Here is a 25,130-nt window from a genome sequence, read left to right on the forward strand (position 1 = left end):
ATAAAATTAGCACTAATAAGAGAGGGGAAGGATCGTATTTTAAAAGCTTTTCAAAGTTTCAACATTAAGACATTAAACAATCAATTCGGTACCCATTTTGGGCGTCACGAGGGTCCTAACCCTTCCTCGTGCGTAACCGACTCCCGAACCTGTTTTCTCAAAATTCGCAGACCTAAAATTATTTTCAAGGTGATCCGATCACACCTCAATAAAAGATCGGTGGCGACTCCCAAATTTTCATTTTAAAAAAGTCGATAACAAAAATTTTGATTTTTCAAAGTGGTTTCGACAGGAGCGAATTCTCCCAATTTATGTCCTACCATACGACCCGTTATATAAATGGGCAAATGTTCTTTTCCATTATGGATAGCGATAGTATGGCCGATCATTGTGGGTATAATGGTAGATGCTCTGAACCAAGTTATTATTATTATTTCTTTTTCCGCTTTTGTATTAAGCCTTTCGATTATTTTTTTAATGAATGATTTGCTACAAAAGGATTTTTTTTAGTGAACGCGCCATTTTTTTTTTACTTTAAAAATATATATTTTTGTTTTTGTAAAGACGAAGAAAGAAATAATCTCTCCTATTTACTCTGTCGACAAAGAATCAAATTATCACTATATTTATTCCTTTTTCTACTTTTCTTCCAAGTGCAGGATAACCCTAAGGGTTGCGAGTTTTTTACCGGTTGAGCCCTCCTTCACCACCCCCATGGGGATGGTCTCTGAGGTTCATAACTACTCCTCTTACTACAGGACACTTATCTAGCCAACATTTAGATCCGGCTCTACCCAAAATTTTCTGGTTCACCCCAACATTCCCCATTGTTCATTGTTGTTGAGCGGTTTTGGATATCAAACGGACCTCCCGGAAGGTAATTTTAATGTGGCGATTTCCCTCTTTTGCAATCGGTTTACATAGCAATGACATTGCTCTAGCTAATTGTCCACCCCTTCCAAGTGTGATTTCTATGTTATGAATGGCCGTGCCTAAGGGCATATCGATTGAAGTAGATTCTTCTTTTTGATCGATCAATCAAAACCCCTTCCCAAATTGTACAAGCTTCTTCCAAAGCATACGACTTTCTGTATGTAGATGATGATATCTATTGTATAATGAAGCACCACATGAGTGGATATATAGGAATCCAAATCTGTCGAACCACTCATGTTATGATCTTCTACATCCTAGGTCTTTTCGGTTCGTCATCTGGCTTATGTTCTTCATGTAGCATTCAGACCGAATGACTCTATGAAATTACGTCGATACTTCCACATATTATGAGTAACGTAGGAGACATCTTTATTCCCCCCCGGGAAACCTTTCGAATTACCACTGCTTAGCTTTCAATTCGCCTCTGACCATCAAATGAAATGTGAAACAAGGGGCGCTTCTGGTTCTGCCGGTGCTTGAAATAATTTTTTCTTCTCCATATTACTATATCTTTAGAGTCAATAATTTTATATGAAGAACTATTGAACTCAATCACTTACTGCCGTTACTCTTCAGTTTTCTGTTGAGGTCTATCCTGTAGAGGTACTCAAATTGGATCAGTGATCAATTTTTAGGTTTCATCGTAAACCTAATTGGTTCCTTCCAATTACGTAAATCAATAGTTCAAACCGCACTCAAGGTAGGGCATTTCCCATTTTTATAGGAACTTCTGTACCAAAAACAATGGTATCTCCAATTATAGCCCCTCTGGGATGTAAAATATATCTCTTCTCACCATCCCTATAGTGTATGAGACAAATGTATGCATTTTGATTAGGGTCGTATCTATGGTTACGATTCTACCATATATGTCTTTTTCATTTCGTTGAAAATCAATTTTACTGTATAGACGCTTTTGAACTCCCCCTCTATGCCTTGCGGTAATGATTCCTCTGGCATTACGACCTTTACTACAACGATGCTATCCATAGATCAAATTATTTCGTAGATTGGATTTCACTTGACTGTCTACGGCTCCATTGCGTGTGCCCGAGGTAGAAGTTTTGTATAAATGTATCGCCACGCTATTAGGTATTTTGATTTAAGTTCTTTTTGTTCTAAGAGGTGGAATAGAATAACTCGGTTGAAGCGTAATGATCATACGCCTGTAATGCATTGTATGTCTCGTAATAGGTCCCATTTTCTACCCTTTCTGAGGAGTTGATGACTATTCATAGCTATTACCTTGACACCAAAGAAGAGTTCAACCCAATGCTTTATTTCTGTCCTTGTTGATTCTGATTTGACATTAGAAGTATATTGATTTTTCACCAATAACTGAATACTTTTGTCTGTAACTACTACATATTTGATTCCATCCATAACTGTATTTTCTTCCCTATGAGTTCGAGTCTCAATAAGAATGCTAGTTTACCCATGTATTAATTAAATGTAGACAACTTTCTTATAGAAACACGTTATGTTTTTTTTTATAAATTTTTTTGGGTAATTACACAATTGGTCATTAAGCTTTCATAAATTTTCATTTTGGCCATCAAAAAATTAAAAAGAAAAAATCATTTTAGGTATTGCCATTAAAACCCACTTTTATTTTAGGCATTGCCATTAAAAATCATTTTCATTTTGGTCACCCACAATTAATTCAATGTTATTGTACACTACTTTTACTCACCCAACTTTAATAAGTTTTCATTTTGCTCACTAATTTTTTAAAATAATTTTATTTTTCATAAAAGAAAAAACTTAAGTTTTCACAAGGGATTGAGTTATTCATTTGCGAGATAAGCCCAAGTTTTTCAATATAACTCAATTCATTGTACAAACTCTTATTTTCCCTTGTAAAACCCAAGTAATTCACTAGAAAAATCCTATTTTTCTTGTTATTTGGAAAAAAACTAAAATTAATTTTTAAAAGAGAAAAAGGAAATTAAAAATATAAAATAAATTTCCCTATAAGTTTTTGTTGGGGATTTACCTGATTAAGCAACGAAGAAGTAAAGATAGCGGAAGAAATTGAGAAATTAGACACACAAATTTAACGTGAAAAAATCCCTCTAAAGAGGATAAAAAACCATGGGCAAATATAATTTTACTATAATGGCAAAATAATGAAGAATACAAAAGATTGAAATAAAAACTAAACCTGAAAACAAAGAACCCTTAAAATGTAAATACAAAAATCTCCAAAAATATTATAAGTTCTAATATTTTAATGGGTGTATTTTCTAATGTTGTAATAGAACCTTTTATAGGCTTAATTTGTAGGTCAAATAATAATAAAATAATTTAGACTAATCAAAGTTCAACTGAAACAAATAAACAAAATTTAATTGGAAGATTATATCTCAAATTTAACTAAAATATGAGGCATACTCAATAGTTTTCGCTATAAAACCCATGTAATCTCTATAAACTTCAATTTTTTCCCTTTTACCAAGAAACAAAATTAATATTAATTCTAGAAAAAATAGAGAAAATTGAAAAGATAAAATGATTTTTTCCTTCTAAAGCCCAAACTTTTCCTTTAAAACCCGAATAATTTCTTGTGAAATCTCAAGTTTTTAGGAAAAACTAAAATTAATTCTAAAAAATAAAATAAATAGATGACATTAAAAAGATAAATTAGTTTTCCTTGTAAAAAACCTAAGTTGTTCCCTATAAACCTGCGTTTTTTCTTTTATTGAAAAATTAAAATTAAAAAATAAAATAAGTGATCAAAATAAAAATTTATTAAAGTTGAGTGATTAAAACGAGTATATAATAACATTAAATTAATACGGGTGATTAAAATGAAAACGACTTTTTAACAGTAGTAAATTAAAAATAATTTTTAATAACAATGCTTAAAATGAATATTTTATTTTTATACCCTAAAATGGAAACTTATGAAAGTTGATTGTTTATTTATTTATTATCAATGCATCAAATAATTATTTATTTTTGTATTGATAGATCTAAGACTCAAAAATTCTTTATTATGAATACTTAAGTATTTCAAATTATAATTAAAAATTAAATACATAAATTAGTACAATTTAAGTAACCAAATAAATTTTCGTTTTACAGTTTATATTTGAGATTCGTGATTATTCCTTTTAACATTGTTGCCTTTCAAATTTAAATTTGCATCTCTTACGAAAAGTGTAATGTGTTTTATCGTTTCACCTAACGCTTATTCATCATTTATTGTAGTTTATCAACATCTGAGTAATATTACAAAATAGTATTTATATGATAAATAAATTATTTATTGCTGTCTATTCATTTTCTAGGAAAATATAATTATGATATGGCTTTATTTATAATTTAGCCTCTCAACTATTTTCAATTTATATTTTAGTCCATTTTAGTGTTTAGACTATCATTTTATCCTAGCTTACTCCAAATAATACCAAATCACGACATCTGTCATGTTCCTATTAGTTTGGCTAGTTTATATTGAGTCATTAATGTTGCTCGCTTGTTAAACACAATTAACTTTTGTATTGACAATCAATAGAATAGTGACATGTGTCTTCAAAAATTAAAAAAATGTAATATAATTTTTAAAATTTCAAAATAATAATACAAAAAATGATTTTTTTCTTTCACTTGAGTAATGAATCTAGATCACAAATGAATGTCTAGATATAAATGAATTGGGACGACCATTTATCTCCATTCACTCAAAATGTGTATTTTAATAATTTTATTTTTTTATAATTTTAAAATGCTAATCATATAAAAAATTATATTTTTTTATTTCACAGGATAAACATATGTATAAATTCAAATGAATCTAAATATCTTGTTGTCTAAGTTTATTTTAGATTTACATTTTTTAATAATTTTTTATTTTAAAAAAAACTTTCAAATACTTTTAGAACTTTTAAAATTTCATCCTTTAACCATTAAGGGTGGGTTTGGATGGGCGATTGGGTGCAGTGCGTTTAGTTTACTTTTTGTCTCACGCTACAGTATCGCTACAGTATCTAATCCCACCGCCACTGCTGTTTTTATACTAACCGCAGGTAAACGCACAGCCCATCTAAACTCACCTTAAAAGTATGATAACTTTACGTTAGAGAATAGATAAATGGATGACAACTGTGTTGTCCTTGACGATGATCATTGAGAGAAAACATAGGTTTGCTCGTATAGTACAATACCATCAGTTCTTCTCTTAAAAAAATTATGATTTAAAAAAAATCGTATATTTATAATTTCAAAAAAATAGTTTTTATAATTTTAAAAAATAAATTATGATGTTCAAGATTTATAAAATAAAATTGATATTTTTTTGTATTATTTATAAAATTATTGTTGAGGGTTAACGTATCACGACATCATTTTATCGAGGGGTTAATGAAAATTAATTAACGAGAAATCAAAATACGACAATCCATTAACATTATTACATTATTTACCTTTTAAAAATTAGTTGACCCAAATGTTAATTTACCAAAGAAGGCTAGAAGCTTTCATTCCGATGAAATAGAAAGAAACCTAACACATTTGGCCTTGCACTCCACTTGCGAAGAAAAGCCTTGGTCAACACCGACACACTTTTTTCAATAGTGACGTTGGTAATTTCCATGAAATAAGACAACAAGAAATATGTGATCATTACAGCAAGAATAGCACGCGTTGATGGAGGTAAAACAGTGGGGTTCGAAGACATGCAACAAGGGACATTATTTGTGGTAGGCATTATCTCATGCAAAAAGGACAAACCTTACGGTGGGAATTTTCAAAGATAAAGTGAATATTTTGGCTCAGATATTGGACGGTACAAAAAATATATATGACATTTATAGAGGATATCAAGAGATTTGGGAATGGCAAATTAATTGACAAAAGGAATGGGATAAATGCAACATTCATTCAGACAAGGGGCTTCATTTCATGTATAATGAATCTTTTAGCTCTTCAAATTTATAAAAAAATATTATTTTAATTTTTATTTAATTTTTCATTTTTTATCGAATTATCTCAAAATGGATGTAAAATTAATGTTTATTAACTTTACTAATATGACATATAGTTGAATTGTTACATGGATGACATGTCAATCAAAGGCGAAGCCAGGAAATTTGTTTAGAGAGTCGAAATTAAATTATAATTTTTACAATATAAAAGTACAATTTCACCATTTGAATAACTTATATTTTTATAATTTTTAAATAATTAAATAAAAAAATTATCATTTTTAAGGAGGGCCAAAGTACAATTTTACATTTACTAATTTAAAATTTTAAAAGACTTACATGAACAAATTTCCATTTTAGGGGGGACCGAGTCCCTGCCAACTCCCCTGAATTCGCCCATGATGTCAACATTTAGTTAAGTTTTTAAAATTTTTAAAATAATTTATAATTTTTATGAATTTTTAAAAAAATAATTAAATGATAACTTGTCATCAATGTGGCAAACCATGTGTATATTACATCAATAAAGTTAAAAACATTAATTTTAAAATGATTTGATAAAAACTTAATTTCAAAAGTTGAAAAATTGAAAGCTAAAATGTTATTGGAGGGTTAAATAAATTACTATGCCTATAGAATTATAATCTTCCAAATATATCTGGTTATCATACTTCAAATATAACTTTTACAAAAAACCCTTCTAAAACAGGTAAATATATCCGTATTAAACCCATTTGTATTAGAAACTCAAGCTGCATTCTACTGAAAATCTATATGCGGGAGGGGAAACAAAGGAGAAAAGCAAAATAACAGAAATGACAGCATCAGCAAGCCTGTATATCAAAGCATGCGCAACCCTTACACAACATCTAAAATTATGTGCAATTATGTTACTTAGGATCAGAGACAAAAGTGCTTTTTACAAAGTTTTCGGGGCCAACAGATAACCCTTCTGTTGTTAACATAAATCTTAACCAAAAACACATATATTGTATATATATACTCCTATGATCACAAAAAGAGGAAAATGGCTTCAGCTGTATAGCATGTAGTAGTAGTCTTTCAAACCATAGCGCTCTACATATGTGCAACTATACCAATATCACATAAGTTGATCATTCTCATGTACCTTCGCCAGAATGTTTAGCCCCAGAGGTTAAATTGGCAGATATGCAAGACTTACCACCTTCACTAAGCAACAAGTTTTTCATCTCTTTGTAACTCCGAAGTTCCTCTAATGCATCTGCCGTTGTCATTGATGCGACAAGCCTAGAAGATGTAATAATTGAAGAAGCATCATGTTCAACGGTCACAGCCTCTGTGTTCTGGTTTTGCTCTTGGATGTTGTTATTCCACATTTCTGGCCTCGAGGCTTCTGAAAAATTTATCGAACTTGGGATGTCTTGGCGAAGTGGAGGGGCTTTCTTCAGCATCTGTACAAGAGCACCAACCGCAGCATCTTGGGATTTTCTATTCATAAACAACCCTGCCTCATTTGGATCAGATGGATTTCCTCTTCTATCATAGGACTCGGGCCTACATAGTATGCAAAGCAGGCCAATTCAGTTTACCCAAATAATTCAGGGAAAGAAAAACAGCAATTTCTTTCCTGACAATTAAGATAATGACCGTGACAAAGGGTATAAGGTGTTCTCTCCGATATCAGAAAATCTTAAAATGACTCATTGTGGCTTTGGATATGAATTCCATGACTCATTTTCGATTAACAATCCTGCTTAAGTTAATGATTAAAGGATTTTCTTGAGGGAACATTTTGAGCTAACAATTGCAGAAAAGAGAATGTCAAATGTTCAAATTACCTTTAGAACATTTGGATTTCTTCACCCATGGTAATTTCATGGAACCTCAAAAACGTGAAGTAGGCTAATAAAGAACAGGAGAGGAAAGAGAGAAACTGGAGAATCAAATAAAAACAGAAGGAGGGAAATAGATGAACTTAGGGAGAAATAAAGAAGAAAAAATCCAACTCTGATAGCCCACATATGAAAATCTCCATTATCTATAATCCCAACATCTCAATTTCAAAAACTCCTAGAAACTAAAATAAATATTCAAGTTATTCCCTAAATCTAAATATCATAAGAATACCAAACATAACCCTATATAATAATTATAAATACGAAGCTAACTAGTAGAAATTATTATACGAATACTTTGTTCATGTATACATCTGAGTATGCCATAAAATAAATCAAAGTCACAAAATGATGTTTGATCCTTCAAGCAGTTTGTTGTGTCTGGTATTACAGGAAAGCAACACAGACTGATAAAGTTCCATGTTTTAATAAAGGATTATCAGAGTTACTGCAAATGCAACTGACACAAGCCATTCGACTACATTTAGTTGCAATTTTAGAGTTAACTCAAGAAACTGAACAAATCAAATTACTGACAAGCAAGAAGGATGCATAGAACGTTGCCGCAACCACCATATCCTTTTGTCATTAACAAATCATTCTTAATCAACCATCTTTTTTTTTGGCCTCCTCTTAATCACCCATCTTTATATTAATTTAATTTACTCACCAATCAAAAGATAAAAAGTGAGACAGCTGTTGTTTCAGCTGCCTCAAACATAAGGGCCAAGTCATGCACAGAAATCGGCCCCAATCCTACCATGTGACCTAAAGACATGTTCCTGCAGTTCTACATTGTTAATCTAACTACGTTAAAATTGAAGATACCAAAACAAATATGATTCATTCACTGATACTGGTTGCGCATTACAAGAAACAACTGAAGTATGATTAGCAGTTACCACCGCTTGCTAATAAATTCAACTGGCACAAGAAACTTCAGAATGGTTATACAATCCAACTTCATATCTATTAAACATTTTAAAGTTAACCAGCCAGGCTGTCTTTCTGAAAACTAGAAAACAAATTTTGCAGACTACCTGATATATCTAACTTTATAATACTGTGAAGTTTCTTACTTTCTTTCACAAAACTGGAAAGCAAAGTTTAATTGGCAACTCTCCATAGATTGATAGACCACTACTTATCCCAATCCCTGAAACAGATATTTCACTACAGGTACTACCTGGACTAGATATTGAAAATGTTTAATGCCAGCCAGGGTGGCTTGCTCAAAAATAGAAAACAAACTTTATTTGGAAACTCTTCATAACTGATATATCCCGATTCTTGAACCAGAAATGCCACTACTTAGACTCCTAGCAGCAAGGTATTGAAGTTTCTAATGCACAATCTCTTTGCTTAAAAACAATTATTCAGTTTCCTAGTAAGTTCATCAATTGCTAACATCCAGTCTTATGAGATCAGAACTAGTTCAAGACAAAATTCAAACAGAAAAGGCAATTATTAGTCTTAGCATACACATGATGGCTTGCTTAAATGACCTTTACCAAATTACTCTAGGGTAAGTTAAAGCAACCAAATCAAGTCCTGAGCCAATTATGTTAATACAAAAAAAAAAAAAAATGATGCCACGTTTTAAAATACACAAGAACAATTAATTAAGTGTCAAATCCTCAAGAAATCTGGATAAAAATAACTTCGAAGTTAAAAAGAAAAATATGTAAATTAATTGTATGAGCTATTGACAGTGATGCAAAAAGGGTTAATCTAAAAAATACAATTTATATGAGGAGTCCCGTGCATTACCTGCTACCAGGGTCCATATCATCATACTCCACATCAAATGGACAAGGAACCTCAGAGTCATCAAAATCATCTTGTATAGACCTACTGGAGCTTCTGAAAAATGAAGTTCTGGGTGAGTTCACTCCAGAATATTTCTGACCGTCTCCTTTCCCGAAAGAGAACAGCTATAAGATACAAAAAGAAAGTAAATTCCAAGGAGAAAAACAAGATAGGGTTGGAATCACAAATCATACCAATGAGGCATATATGAAATACCTTCTCGATAGTTGCGCCAGATTTCATGGGACCCATATTATTATCAGTCCAAGAAATATCAGCTCTTGAAATTTTAAGGGGAGGAGATGGTGGCAGATTTTGCTTGCAGGACAATGCAGGGGAACCAGCAAGCTTACGGACAGGTATGTTAACAGGAGCACTTTCAGAACGTAAAAGAGCTTTTGACAGATGACCCCCAGGAATGCGGATGGGAGGTGATGGCGAGGGGGAAGGGGATGGGGATGGCGAAGGGGAAGCAGAAAAATTAGGGGAAGGCCAATACTCATCAAAGTTTGTATTCTTCTTATGAGGTAGAGATGCCCCAGGAGGATGAGGAGGTAAGCTCATAGGTGGCGCACGGCGAGAGCTTGGGTTAGAAACCAAAGCATGTGATTCCGAATGTGTTGGGGATGGTGAGAAAGAAACTGAAGGCGGTGAAGCCTTGTAACGATCAAAACTCCAACTATGTCTCCTTGAGAATGGCAAAGATGATGGAGAGCCCTGTGACACAGGAAGAGAAGGAAATCTTCTCAGTGGGTCTGTCAATGGGCTTCCAACATAATCTGGTATAAATTGAGGGGACATAGGGGTTGATGACTCGGAGCTTATATCTGAGATTGATGAACGGTACAAAACTGAAAGGCAAAGCCTTCCACAAGAAGTATCCACAGGGGTGAACCAAAATCGCTGCATTTCGGCCTCTTCTTTCTGAGTGAAAGATTCAACAGAAGAGGATACCCTAGGAACAAGCTTAAAAGCACGGATTTGACCAGATGAATTGAGATCACGAAAAATCTTGTACGCAGGTAAAAGCCTAACAGTCACATATAAGGACCTCAACAGCAATATCAATTTCTTATATAATGCACTCAAATTATTACTACTTGACCTTCTACTCCCTGAACTGCAATCCCTACCCTTTCTACTTTCATGCTGCACGAACCACCTTTCTATAACCTTCTCACCTTTTGCCTCACAGCCTGATTCTTCTTGATCAGAATTCCAGAAAAATGAGTTCTTATCTTTTGATGAAGAATGCTTAACAAGATCACTTTTGGGGGAAAAGGTTACAGGATCCCAATCAAGTTGCTTCTGCTCCAAGATAACATCAACCACTACCGGCTCAAAATTACTCTGGCGACAAAGATCAAAATTTTCTAGTGCTGAAGGGCACTCCCTAAGAGCTAAATTGAACCATTTATCTCTTGGTCTCACACCTGAGGAAGATGATGAGGACGAAGATGGAGATGACATAATTTGTTCACCACTATAATTTCGCGATGACACATAAGGAGACCTCGATTCAAGTATAATTAGAAGACTCTTATAGAAGAATTCAGTGATGATTTGTTCCAATTTTGCGGCTTCAGTGTGAGTATTGCTATGAGATGATGCCATATTATAAAAAAAAGAAAAAAGAAGAAGCTAAAAGTGGAACAATCAAACCCTTTTAAGGGAAACCGAAAATTCTAACTTGAAACACCTGTGCAGATAGTTTCACTGCAAGTAGAAAAGCCATAAGTAACGATCAGAAGCTCATCCATAAAGGGAAGAAAAAACCCAGTAAGAAACAACTCAAAAAGAACTAAATTAACCAACGAAACTAGCAATTCAAGTAGCGAAAAACAGTATCTAAAAGAAGCAACTATACAAATATTATATTAAATATAAACTATCTAAATTACAGAGGAAACCCATTAAATAAAACAGTTCAGACTCTTGCTTCTCCATAACTACCTAGGCCCGGTTGTGTAAGAAACACGTTTGGGCGCATACGCATAGGTCTTTTTCATTTCTTTTTCTTATTTTTGCCTTTTGGGTTTTTCTTCTCTTCATCATCTTACTTTTTCCCATGCAAAAATCGAATAACTTTCAAAACAAAGCTCAAAATTGCAGAGCCGGAAAAGAAAAATAAATAAATATATATATCTTTAAAACAATTAAAAAGAGAGAGGGAAGCTGAGAGGGAAGCAATTCACCGATTTGCTAGTAAAGAGAAGATTGGATCATTTTGTTTTTCCTTTAAAATGGGGTTATCAGTATCACCTGGTGTGTTGTGAAAAATACTGAAGTTGGAGTGAGACGAGGATTTAAGATTTTGGTTATCGTTCTTTCAGGGGAAAGGAAAACACAGAGAAGAAAAGGCCGAAAGAGAACTTCTCCGTGAAGTTAGCAGCAAAGACCAAAGGGAGAGGATGGGTCCCAAGCCCAAGCGAGCTCTCAGCCCCACCTTCACTTTCCCACGTCATCAATGGACTCCTTCCTCAGAATTTTCTTTTCTTTTAATTTTTGACTCTCTGTGTTGGATAAACCAATCCCTCGTACGTGATGAGTTTATTTGGTTTAATTGAATAATTTATTAAAATATATTAAAAATAAAAAATTTGATTGATAATTCTATCGATCTGATACGGATTTTTAAATAATATGATTTGAGTTTCAAAAATCAATTTCAAATTCAGAAAAATTAGGCATTTAATTTTTTCTTGAGAGAATACTGTTGTAAGACTATCATTTTTGCAGTGAAATATATTGTTCTGGTCTTACTTGTGATTGGGGTGATCATAGTAGTAAGGGCATTATACCTTTAAAGTGCAAGGTTGAAGGAAACGATTATGGTGCGTGTGATTGAGTAAAACTGACTTTGTAATTGTTCAAAGTGCAAATGCGACAAAAATAAAAAATTTTAAATATATTAATTAAATTAGTTTAGTAAATAATTAAAATTTTAATTTAAAATAAAATAATAGTGAATCAGTTTTATTCATTTTGGAGTTTGAGATATATGCTAAAATATATGCTCCTTCAGCATGATCATCTCATAGAAAAAGCTCCATTTAGCATAGTGAGTACTACAATTAAGCTCAAACACTTCAGCATACATAAGAGATTAGAATTAATGCAAAATGATAAATCCAAGTTCTAACCAGTATAACAGTGGTTCAGGAATTATAAAAAAAATGCATAACATAAGCCTACTCTGAGCCGCTGTCTTCACCAAGGCCGGTGGCTTCCTTGACATCGACCGTGAAGCAATACTCCAGGTCGCAACCTAGGTAAGAATCACACATGAAATACAAAGTGTATGTCTTCTCTGCAGCTTTAGTAGGTGCAGCAAATTCAAGCTTCACCTTTGCTTTCCTTTGAATAGACACCCTTTTGATAGCAACCAGTTGGTTACTAATGGTTTCACCGATAACCAGCCACCACCCTTCATCTTTTGCTTTTGGGTACCTGGGAGCATCAACTGGCTCAACCTGTGTCTTCTTGTCTAGGGTAATCAGCAAGGTGACATTTTCCCCGGTCCTCACATTGTCACTATCTATCACCTCATATGATAAATCAATGTTGGGGAAACGATTGCAGAACTTTGCAATGTCCAGCAGCTGCAAATCAGACATTTCTAACAGCGTGCCTCTCGTCGTCTCTCATCTCTACCAGATCAAAAATAGTCTCTATGTTCTTTCCAGGGTTCTCTTGACATCTCTTGGCCAATCCCTTCTGTGGGAGCTGTAAAAGCATTGAATCTTGCTCCCACATTCCTAGTGTCACCATTTGGCTCACCTCCATTGCTCGAAGTAGCCCAGCAACTATTAGCTAAATTACCATAATCAGTAGCTAGCTCATTGTTAATATTGTTAGTTAAAATAGTTACTTGTACAGACTGTCATTTGCTATTTTTTAGGATCTCATATTCATTCTAGAGACTTCATAAATTTGTATATATATTCTGTTGTAAATGATTTTCAAGTAAGGAAAAATCAGTTCACTATAAACTTCCACATGGTATCAGACGTTTTCTTTCTCGATCATATTCTTTATTTTTTTTCCTTCTTTTTTGCCATTTTCATGGCTATCAATCTTGATCCTACTCAGGCTTCCAGTTCTTATTATCTTCATCCCAATGAAAATCCTTCACTGGTTCTTGTAACACCTCCTCTTTCTAGCTCGAACTATCATCACTGGTCCCGTGCTATGCTTATGGCACTATTATCCAAAAACAAACTCCAATTTGTTGATGGATCTATTCCTGCTCCTTCTCGTATCGATCCTCTGTTTTCTGCTTGGGAGAGATGCAACAATATGGTAATTTCTTGGCTTAATCATTCCATCACTCCTTCTATTTTCAATAGTGTTTTTATGGATTGATAAAGCCTCAGATATATGGATCAATCTTCGCGAACGTTTTTCGCAAAGTGATCTTTGTAGAATCTCTGATCAACAAGAGGAGATTTATGCTTTCAAACAAGATGACAAATCTGTCACTGATTACTTTACTGAGCTGAAAATACTTTGGGATGAATTATTGCAATTTCGATCGCTGCCTTCTTGCTTGTGTATTACAACTTGCTCATGTGGCAATGTTACTACTGCCCGTACCTATCATGAACAGGACTATGTGATTCGTTTTTTGAAGGGTTTGAATGACTCTTTTTCCGCTGTGCAATCTCAAATACTTCTAATGGATCCTCTGCCTTCTATTAACAAGGCATTTTTCTAAAGTAATTCAACAGGAACGACAATTCAATATTACCTCCTCTAAATCATTTGTTAGCAATACTGTCAGATCTGCTAATGATTCATCCAGGAAATCACAGTCTAGTACTTCATCTTCTACATATGTTGACAAACGTTGGTGTACCTTTTGTCAACGGCCTCGGCATACCATTGACACATGTTACAAAAAGAATGGATATCCCTCTGGTGCTAAGCCTCGTGCTCCCATTTCTCGAGCACACAATGTTGTTTCTGATGATATTGATGATTCATTGGAGGATTCTAAATCTGTTGCTGCTTTTCCTGCTGGTGATTCTTCTCATAGTTCTGGTTCTAGTGTTAATTTCACTCAAGAACAGTATGATCAGCTGCTTGCCTTACTTCAGACCTCTTCCCTAGCCACTAAGCCCACCACATCTTCTTCATCTCATGTTACAAACCATATCATGATTGATCCTACATCATCCTTTTCTCTTGCTACTTCCAATGGTAATATTTTCACCCCTTCTTCTTCTGTTAAATTTTCCTTTTGGATAGTTGATACTGGTGCTACAGATCATATTATGCACTTTTTATCTTCTTTTACCTTTTATAAACGCATTAAACCTATTTTTGTTACATTACCAAATGGATCAAAGGTTCCTGCATATTTTTCTGGCACTGTCATATTCAATGACCATTTATGCTTAACTGATGTTCTTTATATTCCTCAATTTTCATTCAATCTCTTATCTGTTACAAAACTCACCTCTAACCTGCCATGTTGCTTCACTTTTCATGCTTCTCATTGTATTATACAGGGTTTACCATCCTGGAGGATGATTGGTACAACTAAGGCACAACATGGACTTTACACCATGGATAATCCTGTCCAGCATTTTGCCTTTCCTCAACATCCTGTTTCAGCCATCTCCACTACTTCACCAGACCTTTGGCATCATCATTTGGGCCACATTTCTGATTCTCGCATCAAATTGCTTACTGGTTTTATCCGTTCCCTTTCTTTTTCTGACAATTCAGCTTGTAAGACTTGTCATTTTGCAAAACACAAAAAGCTTTCTTTTCATGTAAGCCAAACTCGATCCAATAATATTTTTGATCTTATTCATGTTGACATTTGGGGCCCTAATTCAGTTGTTTCACTTCATGGCCATAGATATTTTCTCACAATTGTGGATGATTTTACAAGATATACATGGATCATTTTGCTTAAAACCAAATCTGAAGTTCAAAATTATATTCAAAATATTTTTGCCTTGACAAAAACGCAACATTCCAAAACCATTAAAATTATTCGATCTGATAATGGCAAAGAATTTGATATGCCTTCTTTTTATGACTCTCAAGGCACAATTCATCAAACCTCATGCACTGAAACACCTCAACAAAATGGCCTTGTTGAGCGTAAGCATCAACATATTCTCAATGTTGCTTGAGCATTACTATTTCATTCTCATTTACCACAACTCTTTTTGGGGTATGCTGTTTTACATTCTGTTTTCCTCATCAATAGAACCCCTACTCCACTTCTTTCCAACCTCACCCCTTTTGAAAAATTACATGGTTCTAAACCCGATTATTCCATGCTTAGAGTATTTGGATGCTTGAGTTTTGCATCAACTCTATCTGCCCATCGCAAAAAATTTAATTCTCGTGCAAGACAATGTGTCTTTCTTGGTTATAAGCCCCATGTTAAAGGTTATATTCTTCTTGATACCGAATCTCGAGCAATCTTTGTATCTCGCAATACAACATTTCATGAAACTATTTTTCCTTTCCTTCATCAACACACCTATGATCACACTTCTCCAGTTAGATTACTTCAATCTGACACAACCTATGACACACCTTCCCTACCTTCCCAACCAATTCATCCTCAACAACCATGCCAACCAACCCCACCTCCCTCTTCTCGTCCTCAAAGAACCCATCGTCCACCTCCATATCTACAGGATTATCAACACTATCAAGTGCCAGCTGCCACCAATCATCCAGGTACTTCTCACTCCATTTCTAATTGTATTTCATATCACAACCTTTCACCACAACATTTGCACTATACACTTACCATTTCAGCATCCATAGAACCCAAAACCTTCAAACAAGTAAGTAAATTTCCCCACTGGAATGAGGCAATGCTAGCTGAGATTAATGCACTTGGACTATAACTACTTTACCACTTGGTAAAACACCTATTGGGTGTAAATGGGTCTTTCACATCAAACACCGAGCAGATGGTTCAATAGAACACTACAAGGCCCGTTTAGTAGCTAAAAGCTACACGCAGGCTGAAGGAGTTGATTATTTTGACACCTTTTCTCCTGTTGCAAAGCTCACCACAGTTCGACTTCTTCTTGCTTTAGCTGCTTCGAGACAATGGCATCTCCAACAACTTGATGTCAATAACGCGTTTCTTCATGGAGATCTTAATGAAGAAGTATACATGTTACCTCTTCCTGGATTTACTCATACGGATTCTACAAAGGTATGCAAGCTTCAAAAGTTCATTTATGGACTCAAACAAGCTAGTAGACAATGGTTCTCAAAACTCACCACTGCCTTACTCTCTCTTGGCTACACTCAATCCTCAGCTGATCATTTCATGTTTGTCAAAGAAATTTCTGATGAGTTCACTGTGTTACTTGTCTACGTGGACGATATCATATTAACAGGTACATCATTAAGTGAAATTACCAAAGTAAAGCAGTTCCTTGATATCACATTTTGAATCAAGGATCTTGGTGATCTCAAGTATTTTTTTGGTCTTGAAGTTGCTCGTACAAGTTGAGGAATACATATTTCTCAAAGGAAATATGCTCTTGAGATATTAAAGGAATCTGGATTTCTTGATTGCAAACCTGCCAAGACTCCAATAGTAGCAAAATCAACTTTTGAACTTACATCACCAGATGGAGATTTGCTTCCAGACATCACTGCTTATCGACAACTTGTTGGTAAACTTATTTATCTCACTTCTACACGTCCCGATCTCACCTTTGCAGTCCAACAACTCAGTCAATTCATGGACAAGCCAACTACACTCCATCTTCAAGCAGCTCACCGTGTACTTCGTTACTTAAAAAGCTGCCCTAGCACTGGAATTTTTTATCCTGCCTCCTCTTCCTTCGATCTCCGAGCATTCAGTGACTCTGATTGGGCAGGTTGCCCAGAAACTCGTTGATCGATCATAGGCTACTGCATCTTCCTTGGTGATTCCTTAATTTGCTGGCGTGCCAAGAAACAACCAACTGTTTCACGTTCCTCTAGTGAGGTTGAATATAGGGCTCTTGCATCAACAGTTTGCGAAGTTCAATGGTTACACTATCTTCTTTGCGATCTTCATGTCCCTATTTCTATTGCTACTCCACTATTCTGTGATAACAAATCAACAATTCAAATTGCGTCCAATCCTACATTCCATGAACGTACCAAGCACATCGAAATCGACTGCCACATTGTACGTGAGAAATTACAACAAGGAATTGTTAATATTGTTAATATTATTTCCAAGCTAGGAATGCTTAACATACATCCACCAGCTTGAGGGGGGCTATTAGCTAAATTACCATAATCAGTAGCTAGCTCATTGTTAATATTGTTAGTTAAAATAGTTACTTGTACAGACTGCCATTTGCTATTTTTTAGGATCTCATATTCATTCTAGAGACTTCATAAATTTGTATATATATTCTGTTGTAAATGATTTTCAAGTAAGGAAAAATCATTTCACTATAAACTTCCACAGCAACATACAAGAGCACCTCTCTCTGGTCTATAGATAGTTTGCCACCCAGGGCGAAACCAAAAAATGTTTTTAAGTGTCGAAATTAAATTGTAAATTTTACAATAATAAAAATATAATTTCATCATTTTAATAGTCTATATATTTATAATTTTAAAAAATTAAATCAAATTTTTATATTTTTAGGGAGTCAAAAAGCAAATTTAACTTTATTAATTTAAAATTTTAAAGAACCTAAATGAAAAATTTTCCATTACGAGTGACATCTGCCAACCCCTAGTTTCTCCCCTGTTTCCAACCACATGCTGCCGAGAGAAGTGGGCTTGAAGCAGTGCGATTGCTTTGACATGTGGGTCTATGCACCTCGGATTTTCAAAGGAAAACCTCTGGTGATTAATTAATTTTCGAAGAACCTCTTCTTCCCCATTTCGTATGAGAAGATTAGCATACTCAGAAGCTGAGGCCAGAATCTCCAGAAGAACCTTCATCTTCGTTTTGGAAGTCAAGGAAGAACTGAAATGCTCAATGGTAGTGTAACTGATGTAAATATGAGAGGCTATCTTACCAAGCGAAGGAGAAAGATCCATGTCATCCTCTATAGTGATACATTTACTTACTTCCAGGTCATTTAATGTGTTCTCAACGAGCTCCGAAAGGTGATCAGAGAGATGCCTCTGAGTTGTAGTAATTTGGATTTCGAGTGAGCCTCCTATACATGAAGGTCCAAGTCAGAAAATCCACAGCGTCTTGCTTGTTCTCAATAACTTTAGCAACAACTTCAGCATTCAAGTTATCATGTAGAAAATGGTGCAAATGGCTTTCAACGGGAATGCTTCATACAAGAACTTGTAATACTCTTTACGAGGGGCGTGACAGAGGATGACACATTTTCTAGAATTATCAAGGAAGAGGACGACTTGCATCGCCTGTCATCTGCAACAAATCTGTAACATGGTAATCCGTGTGAGCATTTCCTCTCCTATCATAATATTGAGTACCCATTACAACCACCAGTTGTGCTGATAACGGAACTCCCCAACAAAATGCACTGCTCATAAACAAACTTGAATCCATCCGGCTTCAAACAGTTGTGAAACATGATCCAAACTGCTTAAACCTTCATCCAAGTAGCCAACTCCATGCTCTAGAGTCGTTTTCAACGTTTCTTCGCTAATTTTGTCAACAAAAGGCTAAAGTTCTTCAGCAGATCGCAAACGAAAAGCCGGCTCATCTTCATTGTCCACTTTGGAGTAACTCATTAGGTCCACAGATGTGAGTCTAACATGCTTCCTCGTAGGAACAAACACAATATATAGCTGGCTTCCCGCCTTTAGCATGTTGGACAATGGCTGTGTATGCGGGTTTAGTCATTACTTCAAAATTGGCTATATCCAATAGATCCGTGTCCAACTTTTGGAAAGTGCCCAAGTGTTCGTGTCAGTGTCCCGTATCCGAAATTTCAAGAAGTACAATCAAACTTCCACTAAAATAGCCTACAATTATCCTAATAAAGAATGGGATACCTAGTTGTTCATTCCATCCGACAACTGATCCAAAAATATTCCCCCAACTTACGTTTTTTTTATGGAGACTAAGAAATCTGTTGATGTATGGAGTTATAAGATGTATATTGTTCATTTAGTAAGGGTTATCCTCGAAAGGGAAGTGCTGGGTAAACTTTTGTAAACTGGGACTACTAAGATTTCTGTTTTAACTCTTTCCATGAATAAAGATTAAAATTTCATCTTTTAGGTTATAATGAATTAATTTATTTTATTTAACCTGTTGCTATCACTACACCAAAACAGGCTTTTAGCGTCGTTTTTCGCGGCGTTTGGATAACAAACGCTGCTAAAGATCAATCATTAGCGGCGCATTATAAAAAACGCCGCTGAAAATAATCATTCCCGGCGTTTTTGAGAAAGCGCCGCAAAAAACCTAGCTTAACGACGCCGCTTCCCCAAAGATTCGGTGATTTAGCGGCGCCAAGAAGCGCCGCTAATGCTCAAGGCTTTAGCGGCGTTTCTAGGAAAGCGCTGCAAAAATAACTAAGCCCAACGATGTCGTTTCCCGAGATTTCAGGGATTTAGCGGCGCTTTCTATAAAGCGCCGCTACTTAAAACTAGCGCAACGACGTCGTCTCCTGAGCTTTCAGGGATTTAGCGGCGCTTTTATAGAAAGCGCCGCTAATGCTGAAGTCTTTAGCGGTGTTTTTGTTAAAGCGCCGCAAAAAAACCTAAGCCCAACGACGCCGTTTTCTGGCTTTCGGGGATTTTAGCGGCGTTTTTGTTAAAGCGCCGCTAATGTTCAGTCTTTAGCGGCATTTTTTGGAAAGCGCCGCAAAAAAACTAAGCGCAACGTCGTCGTTTTCTGTGCTTTTGAGGGATTTAGCGGCGTTTTTATAAAAGCGCCGCTAATGATCAGGGATTTAAAATAATTTAAAGTATTTCTTAAAAATTGAAATATTAAAAAACTATTATTTAAAATATTTTTAAATTTTTTTGGATACATTACTGATTTTTTTAGTTTATATATTAAATAATTTCTTATATAATCGTAAAAAAGGTAGTATTAAATTTAAAATATTGAATTAATTATCATTATATATAGTATATGGTTTAGAGTTTAAGGAGTAGGTCAGGGTATGGATTTAGGGTTTAGGTATTAGGTGTTATGCTTTTGGTGTTAGGGGGAGTTAAGAGTTAAGGTTTAGGGTTTAGGGTTTAGGGATTTCTAGTTTAGGGTTTGAACGGTAAGGTTAGAGTTTAAGTTTAGATTAAATAGTTTTTTATTAATTTTTATATCAAATATGTTATTTAAGTTAATAAGAAATTTGGATGAATTTAAATTATGAGTATATAGTTTATATTATTTAAGAGATATATAATAGATAGATGATCGATCACTTTATGCATGTAGATATTGATACATGTATCAAATACTTTTAAATATTACTTAATATTTTTAAATAATATTTATTTACGTAAAATTTAAATAGTAAAATTATATAATAAAATTTTTAGGGTTATGGTTTAGGGTTAGAGGAGTTTAGGGTTTATGCTTTAAGGGTTAAAGGGATTTAGGGTTATATGGGTTAGGAATTTGGGAATTAGGGTTATTAATTAATTTTTATATTAAATACTTTTAAATATTACTTAAAATTTTAACAAGTATTTATGTAAAATTTAAATTAAATGTACAAGAGATAAATAAATAAATAACAAAATTTATTCAAATTTTAGCAAATATATCTCGATTGCATTTTTATTTGTATGCGTTTTTAGAAAACGCGTAAATTATCTTTAAACTCAAAAAGCGTTGTTTGAGTTAATCATTTGTATGCGTTTTTATGAAAACGCATGAGAAAGTTTACTTATGTTTTAATAAAACGGCACCGTCGATTTCGTACATGAAATTTTAGTCGCGTTTTCTACTAAAACGCCGCAAATATGAAAAATATCCGCAAATACTTATAAATAAATATAAATAATTTAGTGGCGTTTTGTGAAAAACGCATAAATAATATTTGAAAATTTGAACAAAACGGAGCCGTTTCATTGACAAGTTCATTGACCTCAAAATTTGTAAGATTTGTATGCGTTTTCTTTAAGCGCCGCTTCATGAAATGAATACTGGCATATCTCCATCAACCCAATTTAACTTAAAAATAGAGCATAAATTTTAAATTGTAATACATTATTTGAATAATATCAATAATTTATAAATTGAATGTTGATAAAATTTTAATATTTATTCACGTAAAATTTAAATAGTAAAATTATATAATTGGAATGGTTTAGGGTTATGCTTTAGGGTTAGAGAGATTTAGGGTTTATGGTTTATGCTTTAAGGGTTTAGGGATTTAGGGTTATGAGTTAGGAATTTAGGAATTAGGGTTATTAATTTTATATTAAATACTTTTAAATATTACTTAAAATTTTAACAATTATTTATGTAAAATTTAAATTAAATATACAAGAGATAAATAAATAAATAATAAAATTTATTCAAATTTTAGCAAATATTTATTGCATTTTTATTTGTATTTCAAAAACGCCAGTAAATTATCTTTAAACTTCGATTAATCATTTGTGGTGTTTTTTATGAAAACGCCGAAAGTTTACTTATGTTTTAATAAAACGGCACCGTCGATTTCGTACATGAATTTTAGTGGCGTTTTCTACTAAAAGCGCATAAATGTGAATAATATCCATAAATTGAATAAAAGCGAGCCGTTTCATGAAATGAAATTTGTATGATTTATAAACTTTATTAAATTTTAACATTTAAAATTAATGTATTAAATATGTAACATATTTTTATATAATGTTATTGAAATAATATTAACAAAGTCAAAACAATGTACCGCTAAAAATAATTTGAAAACTTATAAACTTATTAATATATTTTTAAAAGTGAATAATTAGTGGCGTTTTTTGAAAAACGCCACACAATCTAAATATTAGTGTCGTTTTGCGAATAAACGCTAAAGTATCTTTAATATAAATTGAACGAAACAATACCGTTTCATTGATTTAATTAAATATTAGTGGCGTTTATTCTCAAAACGCCGTAAATGTTGTAAAATTAGTGGCGTTTGATTGTAAGCGCCGTAAAAGTTGGAATCGACAACGGTGTCGTTTTAAACATATTTCAGTTTTCAACTAAATCCCCGCCCCCAGCACCAAATCCCCAATCTGTCGAAATTCCTAATCCTTTTTTCTATCTGCGATTTCTTACATGCGATTCTTCAATTGAAAAGCTTCGGTGTTCCGTTATTCGGTTTCTTGCAAATTTATAAGGATTATTTACCTTCATTGTTTGATTCTTGCTAACTCACATAACCAATCAAAGAAGACGGAGAAGGTGGGCGAACATTCGGATTACGTCGGGGAAACAGATAATTAAGGTAAGATTTCCCGATTCTGCGCATTTAAACATTGGGTTTTCTTGTCTAGCTTAATTTTTTTGTTTGTTATTTGTTGATGACCTTGAAATGTCTTGAAATCGTCTTCTCTGTGTATAGGGTTTTCAATTGTTTCATTTTTCTTCATCGTTGCGAAGGTACACTATAGCTTTCACTTCTTTTATACTGGGAATGCTTTCATTGGTTTGGAGTAAAAGCTGATGAAAATGCAAGTTTAATATCCATTTCTCTCAACTTCTTAATACTTGCCTCAACCTGCTTCAAAACTGTCAATCTCTTTCTTAGTTGCTGAAGTTCCATTTCTAATGCCCGTTTTCCATCTAATTCTTTCTCCATTCGAATTATCCTATTATTGAGTTCCTCATTCAGCCTCTTATAAAATGAAATAAACTCTAAATATCAACATAATTTTTGCGTTAAGACTAATTATAGAAACAAAATAAATAGAAACAAAATTGTAGCACTTCTCATGTTATCACCTGGGCTGGGAATTTTTTTGTTCAATAGATGTCGCCTCATGTCTTTACTACTTTATTTATGGAAATATCACCATTCTTTTCATAGTGAAAAAGTAATACGGTTTGAACTTTCATCAAAATTTTGTAAATAGTAATAACTGAATTTGTTAAATATTTTCTATTTAGGATTAAATTGATAGAATGTATAAATATTTGAGGTTAAATTTATTATTAGACTAATAAAAAGTTGACATCAACTTATTGTCACTTATCTAACTGCAACTAATGAGAGAATGATCGAAATATTTAATTTTGAAGAGATTAATGAATAAATTTAAAAGAAAGAAGAGAAGAAAATTTAGTAATCAAAATAAAACGAAAACAATAGTTCAAAGACAGCAGTTGCGTTGAGCAGTAAGAAGGCAAACTCCAAGCTTTAAGGTACAATAAGCTAGAAAACCATAAAATACTTGTCATGCTTTAAAAGGTAGAATAAGCTACTGTATGGTTTAATAATTTTGATGTTTGTTTAAGTATACTTATATCTGTAAATGGTTAATTTAAGCTCATTTTAGATTTATCCATATTTTAAAAATATTTTATGGTATTTTTAGTTTGATATTTAATAATTGTTTATATTTTTATTTCATTAAAGTTTTAAACATAGATAAATTAACATATTTTCTAACGCTTACATTATAATAAAAATATTATTCTAGAATTAAATTACAAGAAGATAAAATATTGTGATTTCATTAAGCAATGTAATTGGAATGGTCAAACATTGTGATTTCATTAAGCAATGTAATTCCACTTTTGCTAGAAGCCTTTATTTAAATTTAAATGTAGGGACTAAATCTTGAATATTGTTAAACTACAGGGATTGATGGCCATATCAATGTAATAGGCAAAAGAATCTTGAGGAGACCTCTTTTTTGTTTGTTTGAAGTTGTCATGAATATTTAATATGATAGAAGAATAAGTTTTGGCAAAGTTTTGGATGTTCAAGAACTTTAGAAGGTACAGGATCGAGCCGCTTTAACTTTATGCAACATGGAGAAAATCTTCCCACCTTCCTTCTTCACTATTATGGTTCACTTGATAATCCATCTCCCGCGTGAAGCAATTCTTGGCGGACCCGTTTTCTATCGATGGATGTATCCCATAGAAAGGTGTTAATTACAATTTTTAAAATTTTCCTTTGTTCACCTATGACTTTAGTTACAACTTTTGATAATGTTGTATATCGTGTTTAGGTTCCTGTCCAAATTAAAGTCTTATTGCCGCAACAAGCGTTATCCGAAGGATCGATTCTTTGAAGGCTACTTAGCGAAGGAATGTATGTCCTTCATTCAAGATATTTGGAAGATGTTGGAACACGATTGAATGACCTAATAGAAATGTGGACTCACGGATCATAACTTTGCCGACAATTATTTGTTCCAAAGTTTTGGAGAACCAATCGGTAAAGTTGAAATTGCGAATTAGATGATTTATCGTGGGTACAAGCACATCGATATGTTCTGCTTTCACCACGAATCAATGGAACCTTTACGCAAGTAAGTTCTAGAAATTTGATAAATATTCATCATTTAAAAATTGTTTATAGTCTAACAAATGAACATTTTTTAACATAGTGAGTACAAACAAATATTGAGATCTCGTTCGCTCCGAAGAACACAACATCGAGATATCAATAAGTTGTTTACAGAATCTTTTCATGAATGGTTAAGCCAAATG

General features: G+C 33.5%; 1 protein-coding gene and 1 pseudogene across 5 annotated transcripts; both read right to left on the reverse strand.

Annotated features, from left to right (window-relative positions):
• Positions 1–6,702: 6,702 nt before the first annotated feature.
• Positions 6,703–12,019, reverse strand: LOC105779412 (autophagy-related protein 13b). 5 transcript variants are annotated; one of them, XM_012603149.2, is made up of 4 exons: positions 11,813–12,007; positions 9,767–11,266; positions 9,512–9,675; positions 6,703–7,400 (listed from the first exon to the last, which is right to left on the reverse strand). In XM_012603149.2, the coding sequence occupies exons 2-4, from the start codon at positions 11,162–11,164 to the stop codon at positions 6,986–6,988; spliced, it is 1,977 nt and encodes a 658-aa protein (XP_012458603.2). In that variant the 5' UTR covers positions 11,165–11,266; positions 11,813–12,007; the 3' UTR covers positions 6,703–6,985. The 5 variants fall into 5 exon arrangements, with proteins under 5 accessions (XP_012458603.2, XP_012458601.2, XP_052485697.1 ...); XM_012603147.2 differs by having other exon boundaries at positions 11,746–12,007; XM_052629739.1 differs by adding an exon at positions 7,685–7,748 and having other exon boundaries at positions 7,257–7,400; positions 9,767–12,019.
• Positions 12,020–12,741: 722 nt separating this feature from the next.
• On the reverse strand, positions 12,742–23,268 carry LOC128040508 (DExH-box ATP-dependent RNA helicase DExH12-like; annotated as a pseudogene).
• Between the last annotated feature and the right edge of the window lie 1,862 nt (positions 23,269–25,130).

The sequence above is a fragment of the Gossypium raimondii genome, chromosome 4 (assembly GCF_025698545.1).
Source record: "Gossypium raimondii isolate GPD5lz chromosome 4, ASM2569854v1, whole genome shotgun sequence".
NCBI lineage: Eukaryota > Viridiplantae > Streptophyta > Magnoliopsida > Malvales > Malvaceae > Gossypium > Gossypium raimondii.

Coding starts and splice junctions, on each gene's coding strand:
- LOC105779412 (XM_012603149.2), bottom strand. CDS start 11,164: ATGGCATCATCTCATAGCAATACTCACACTGAAGCCGCAAAATTGGAA. Junction 9,676..9,766: donor CTGGCGCAACTATCGAGAAG/GTATTTCATATA, acceptor TGTATCTTATAG/CTGTTCTCTTTCGGGAAAGG. Junction 7,401..9,511: donor GATATGGACCCTGGTAGCAG/GTAATGCACGGG, acceptor CATACTATGTAG/GCCCGAGTCCTATGATAGAA.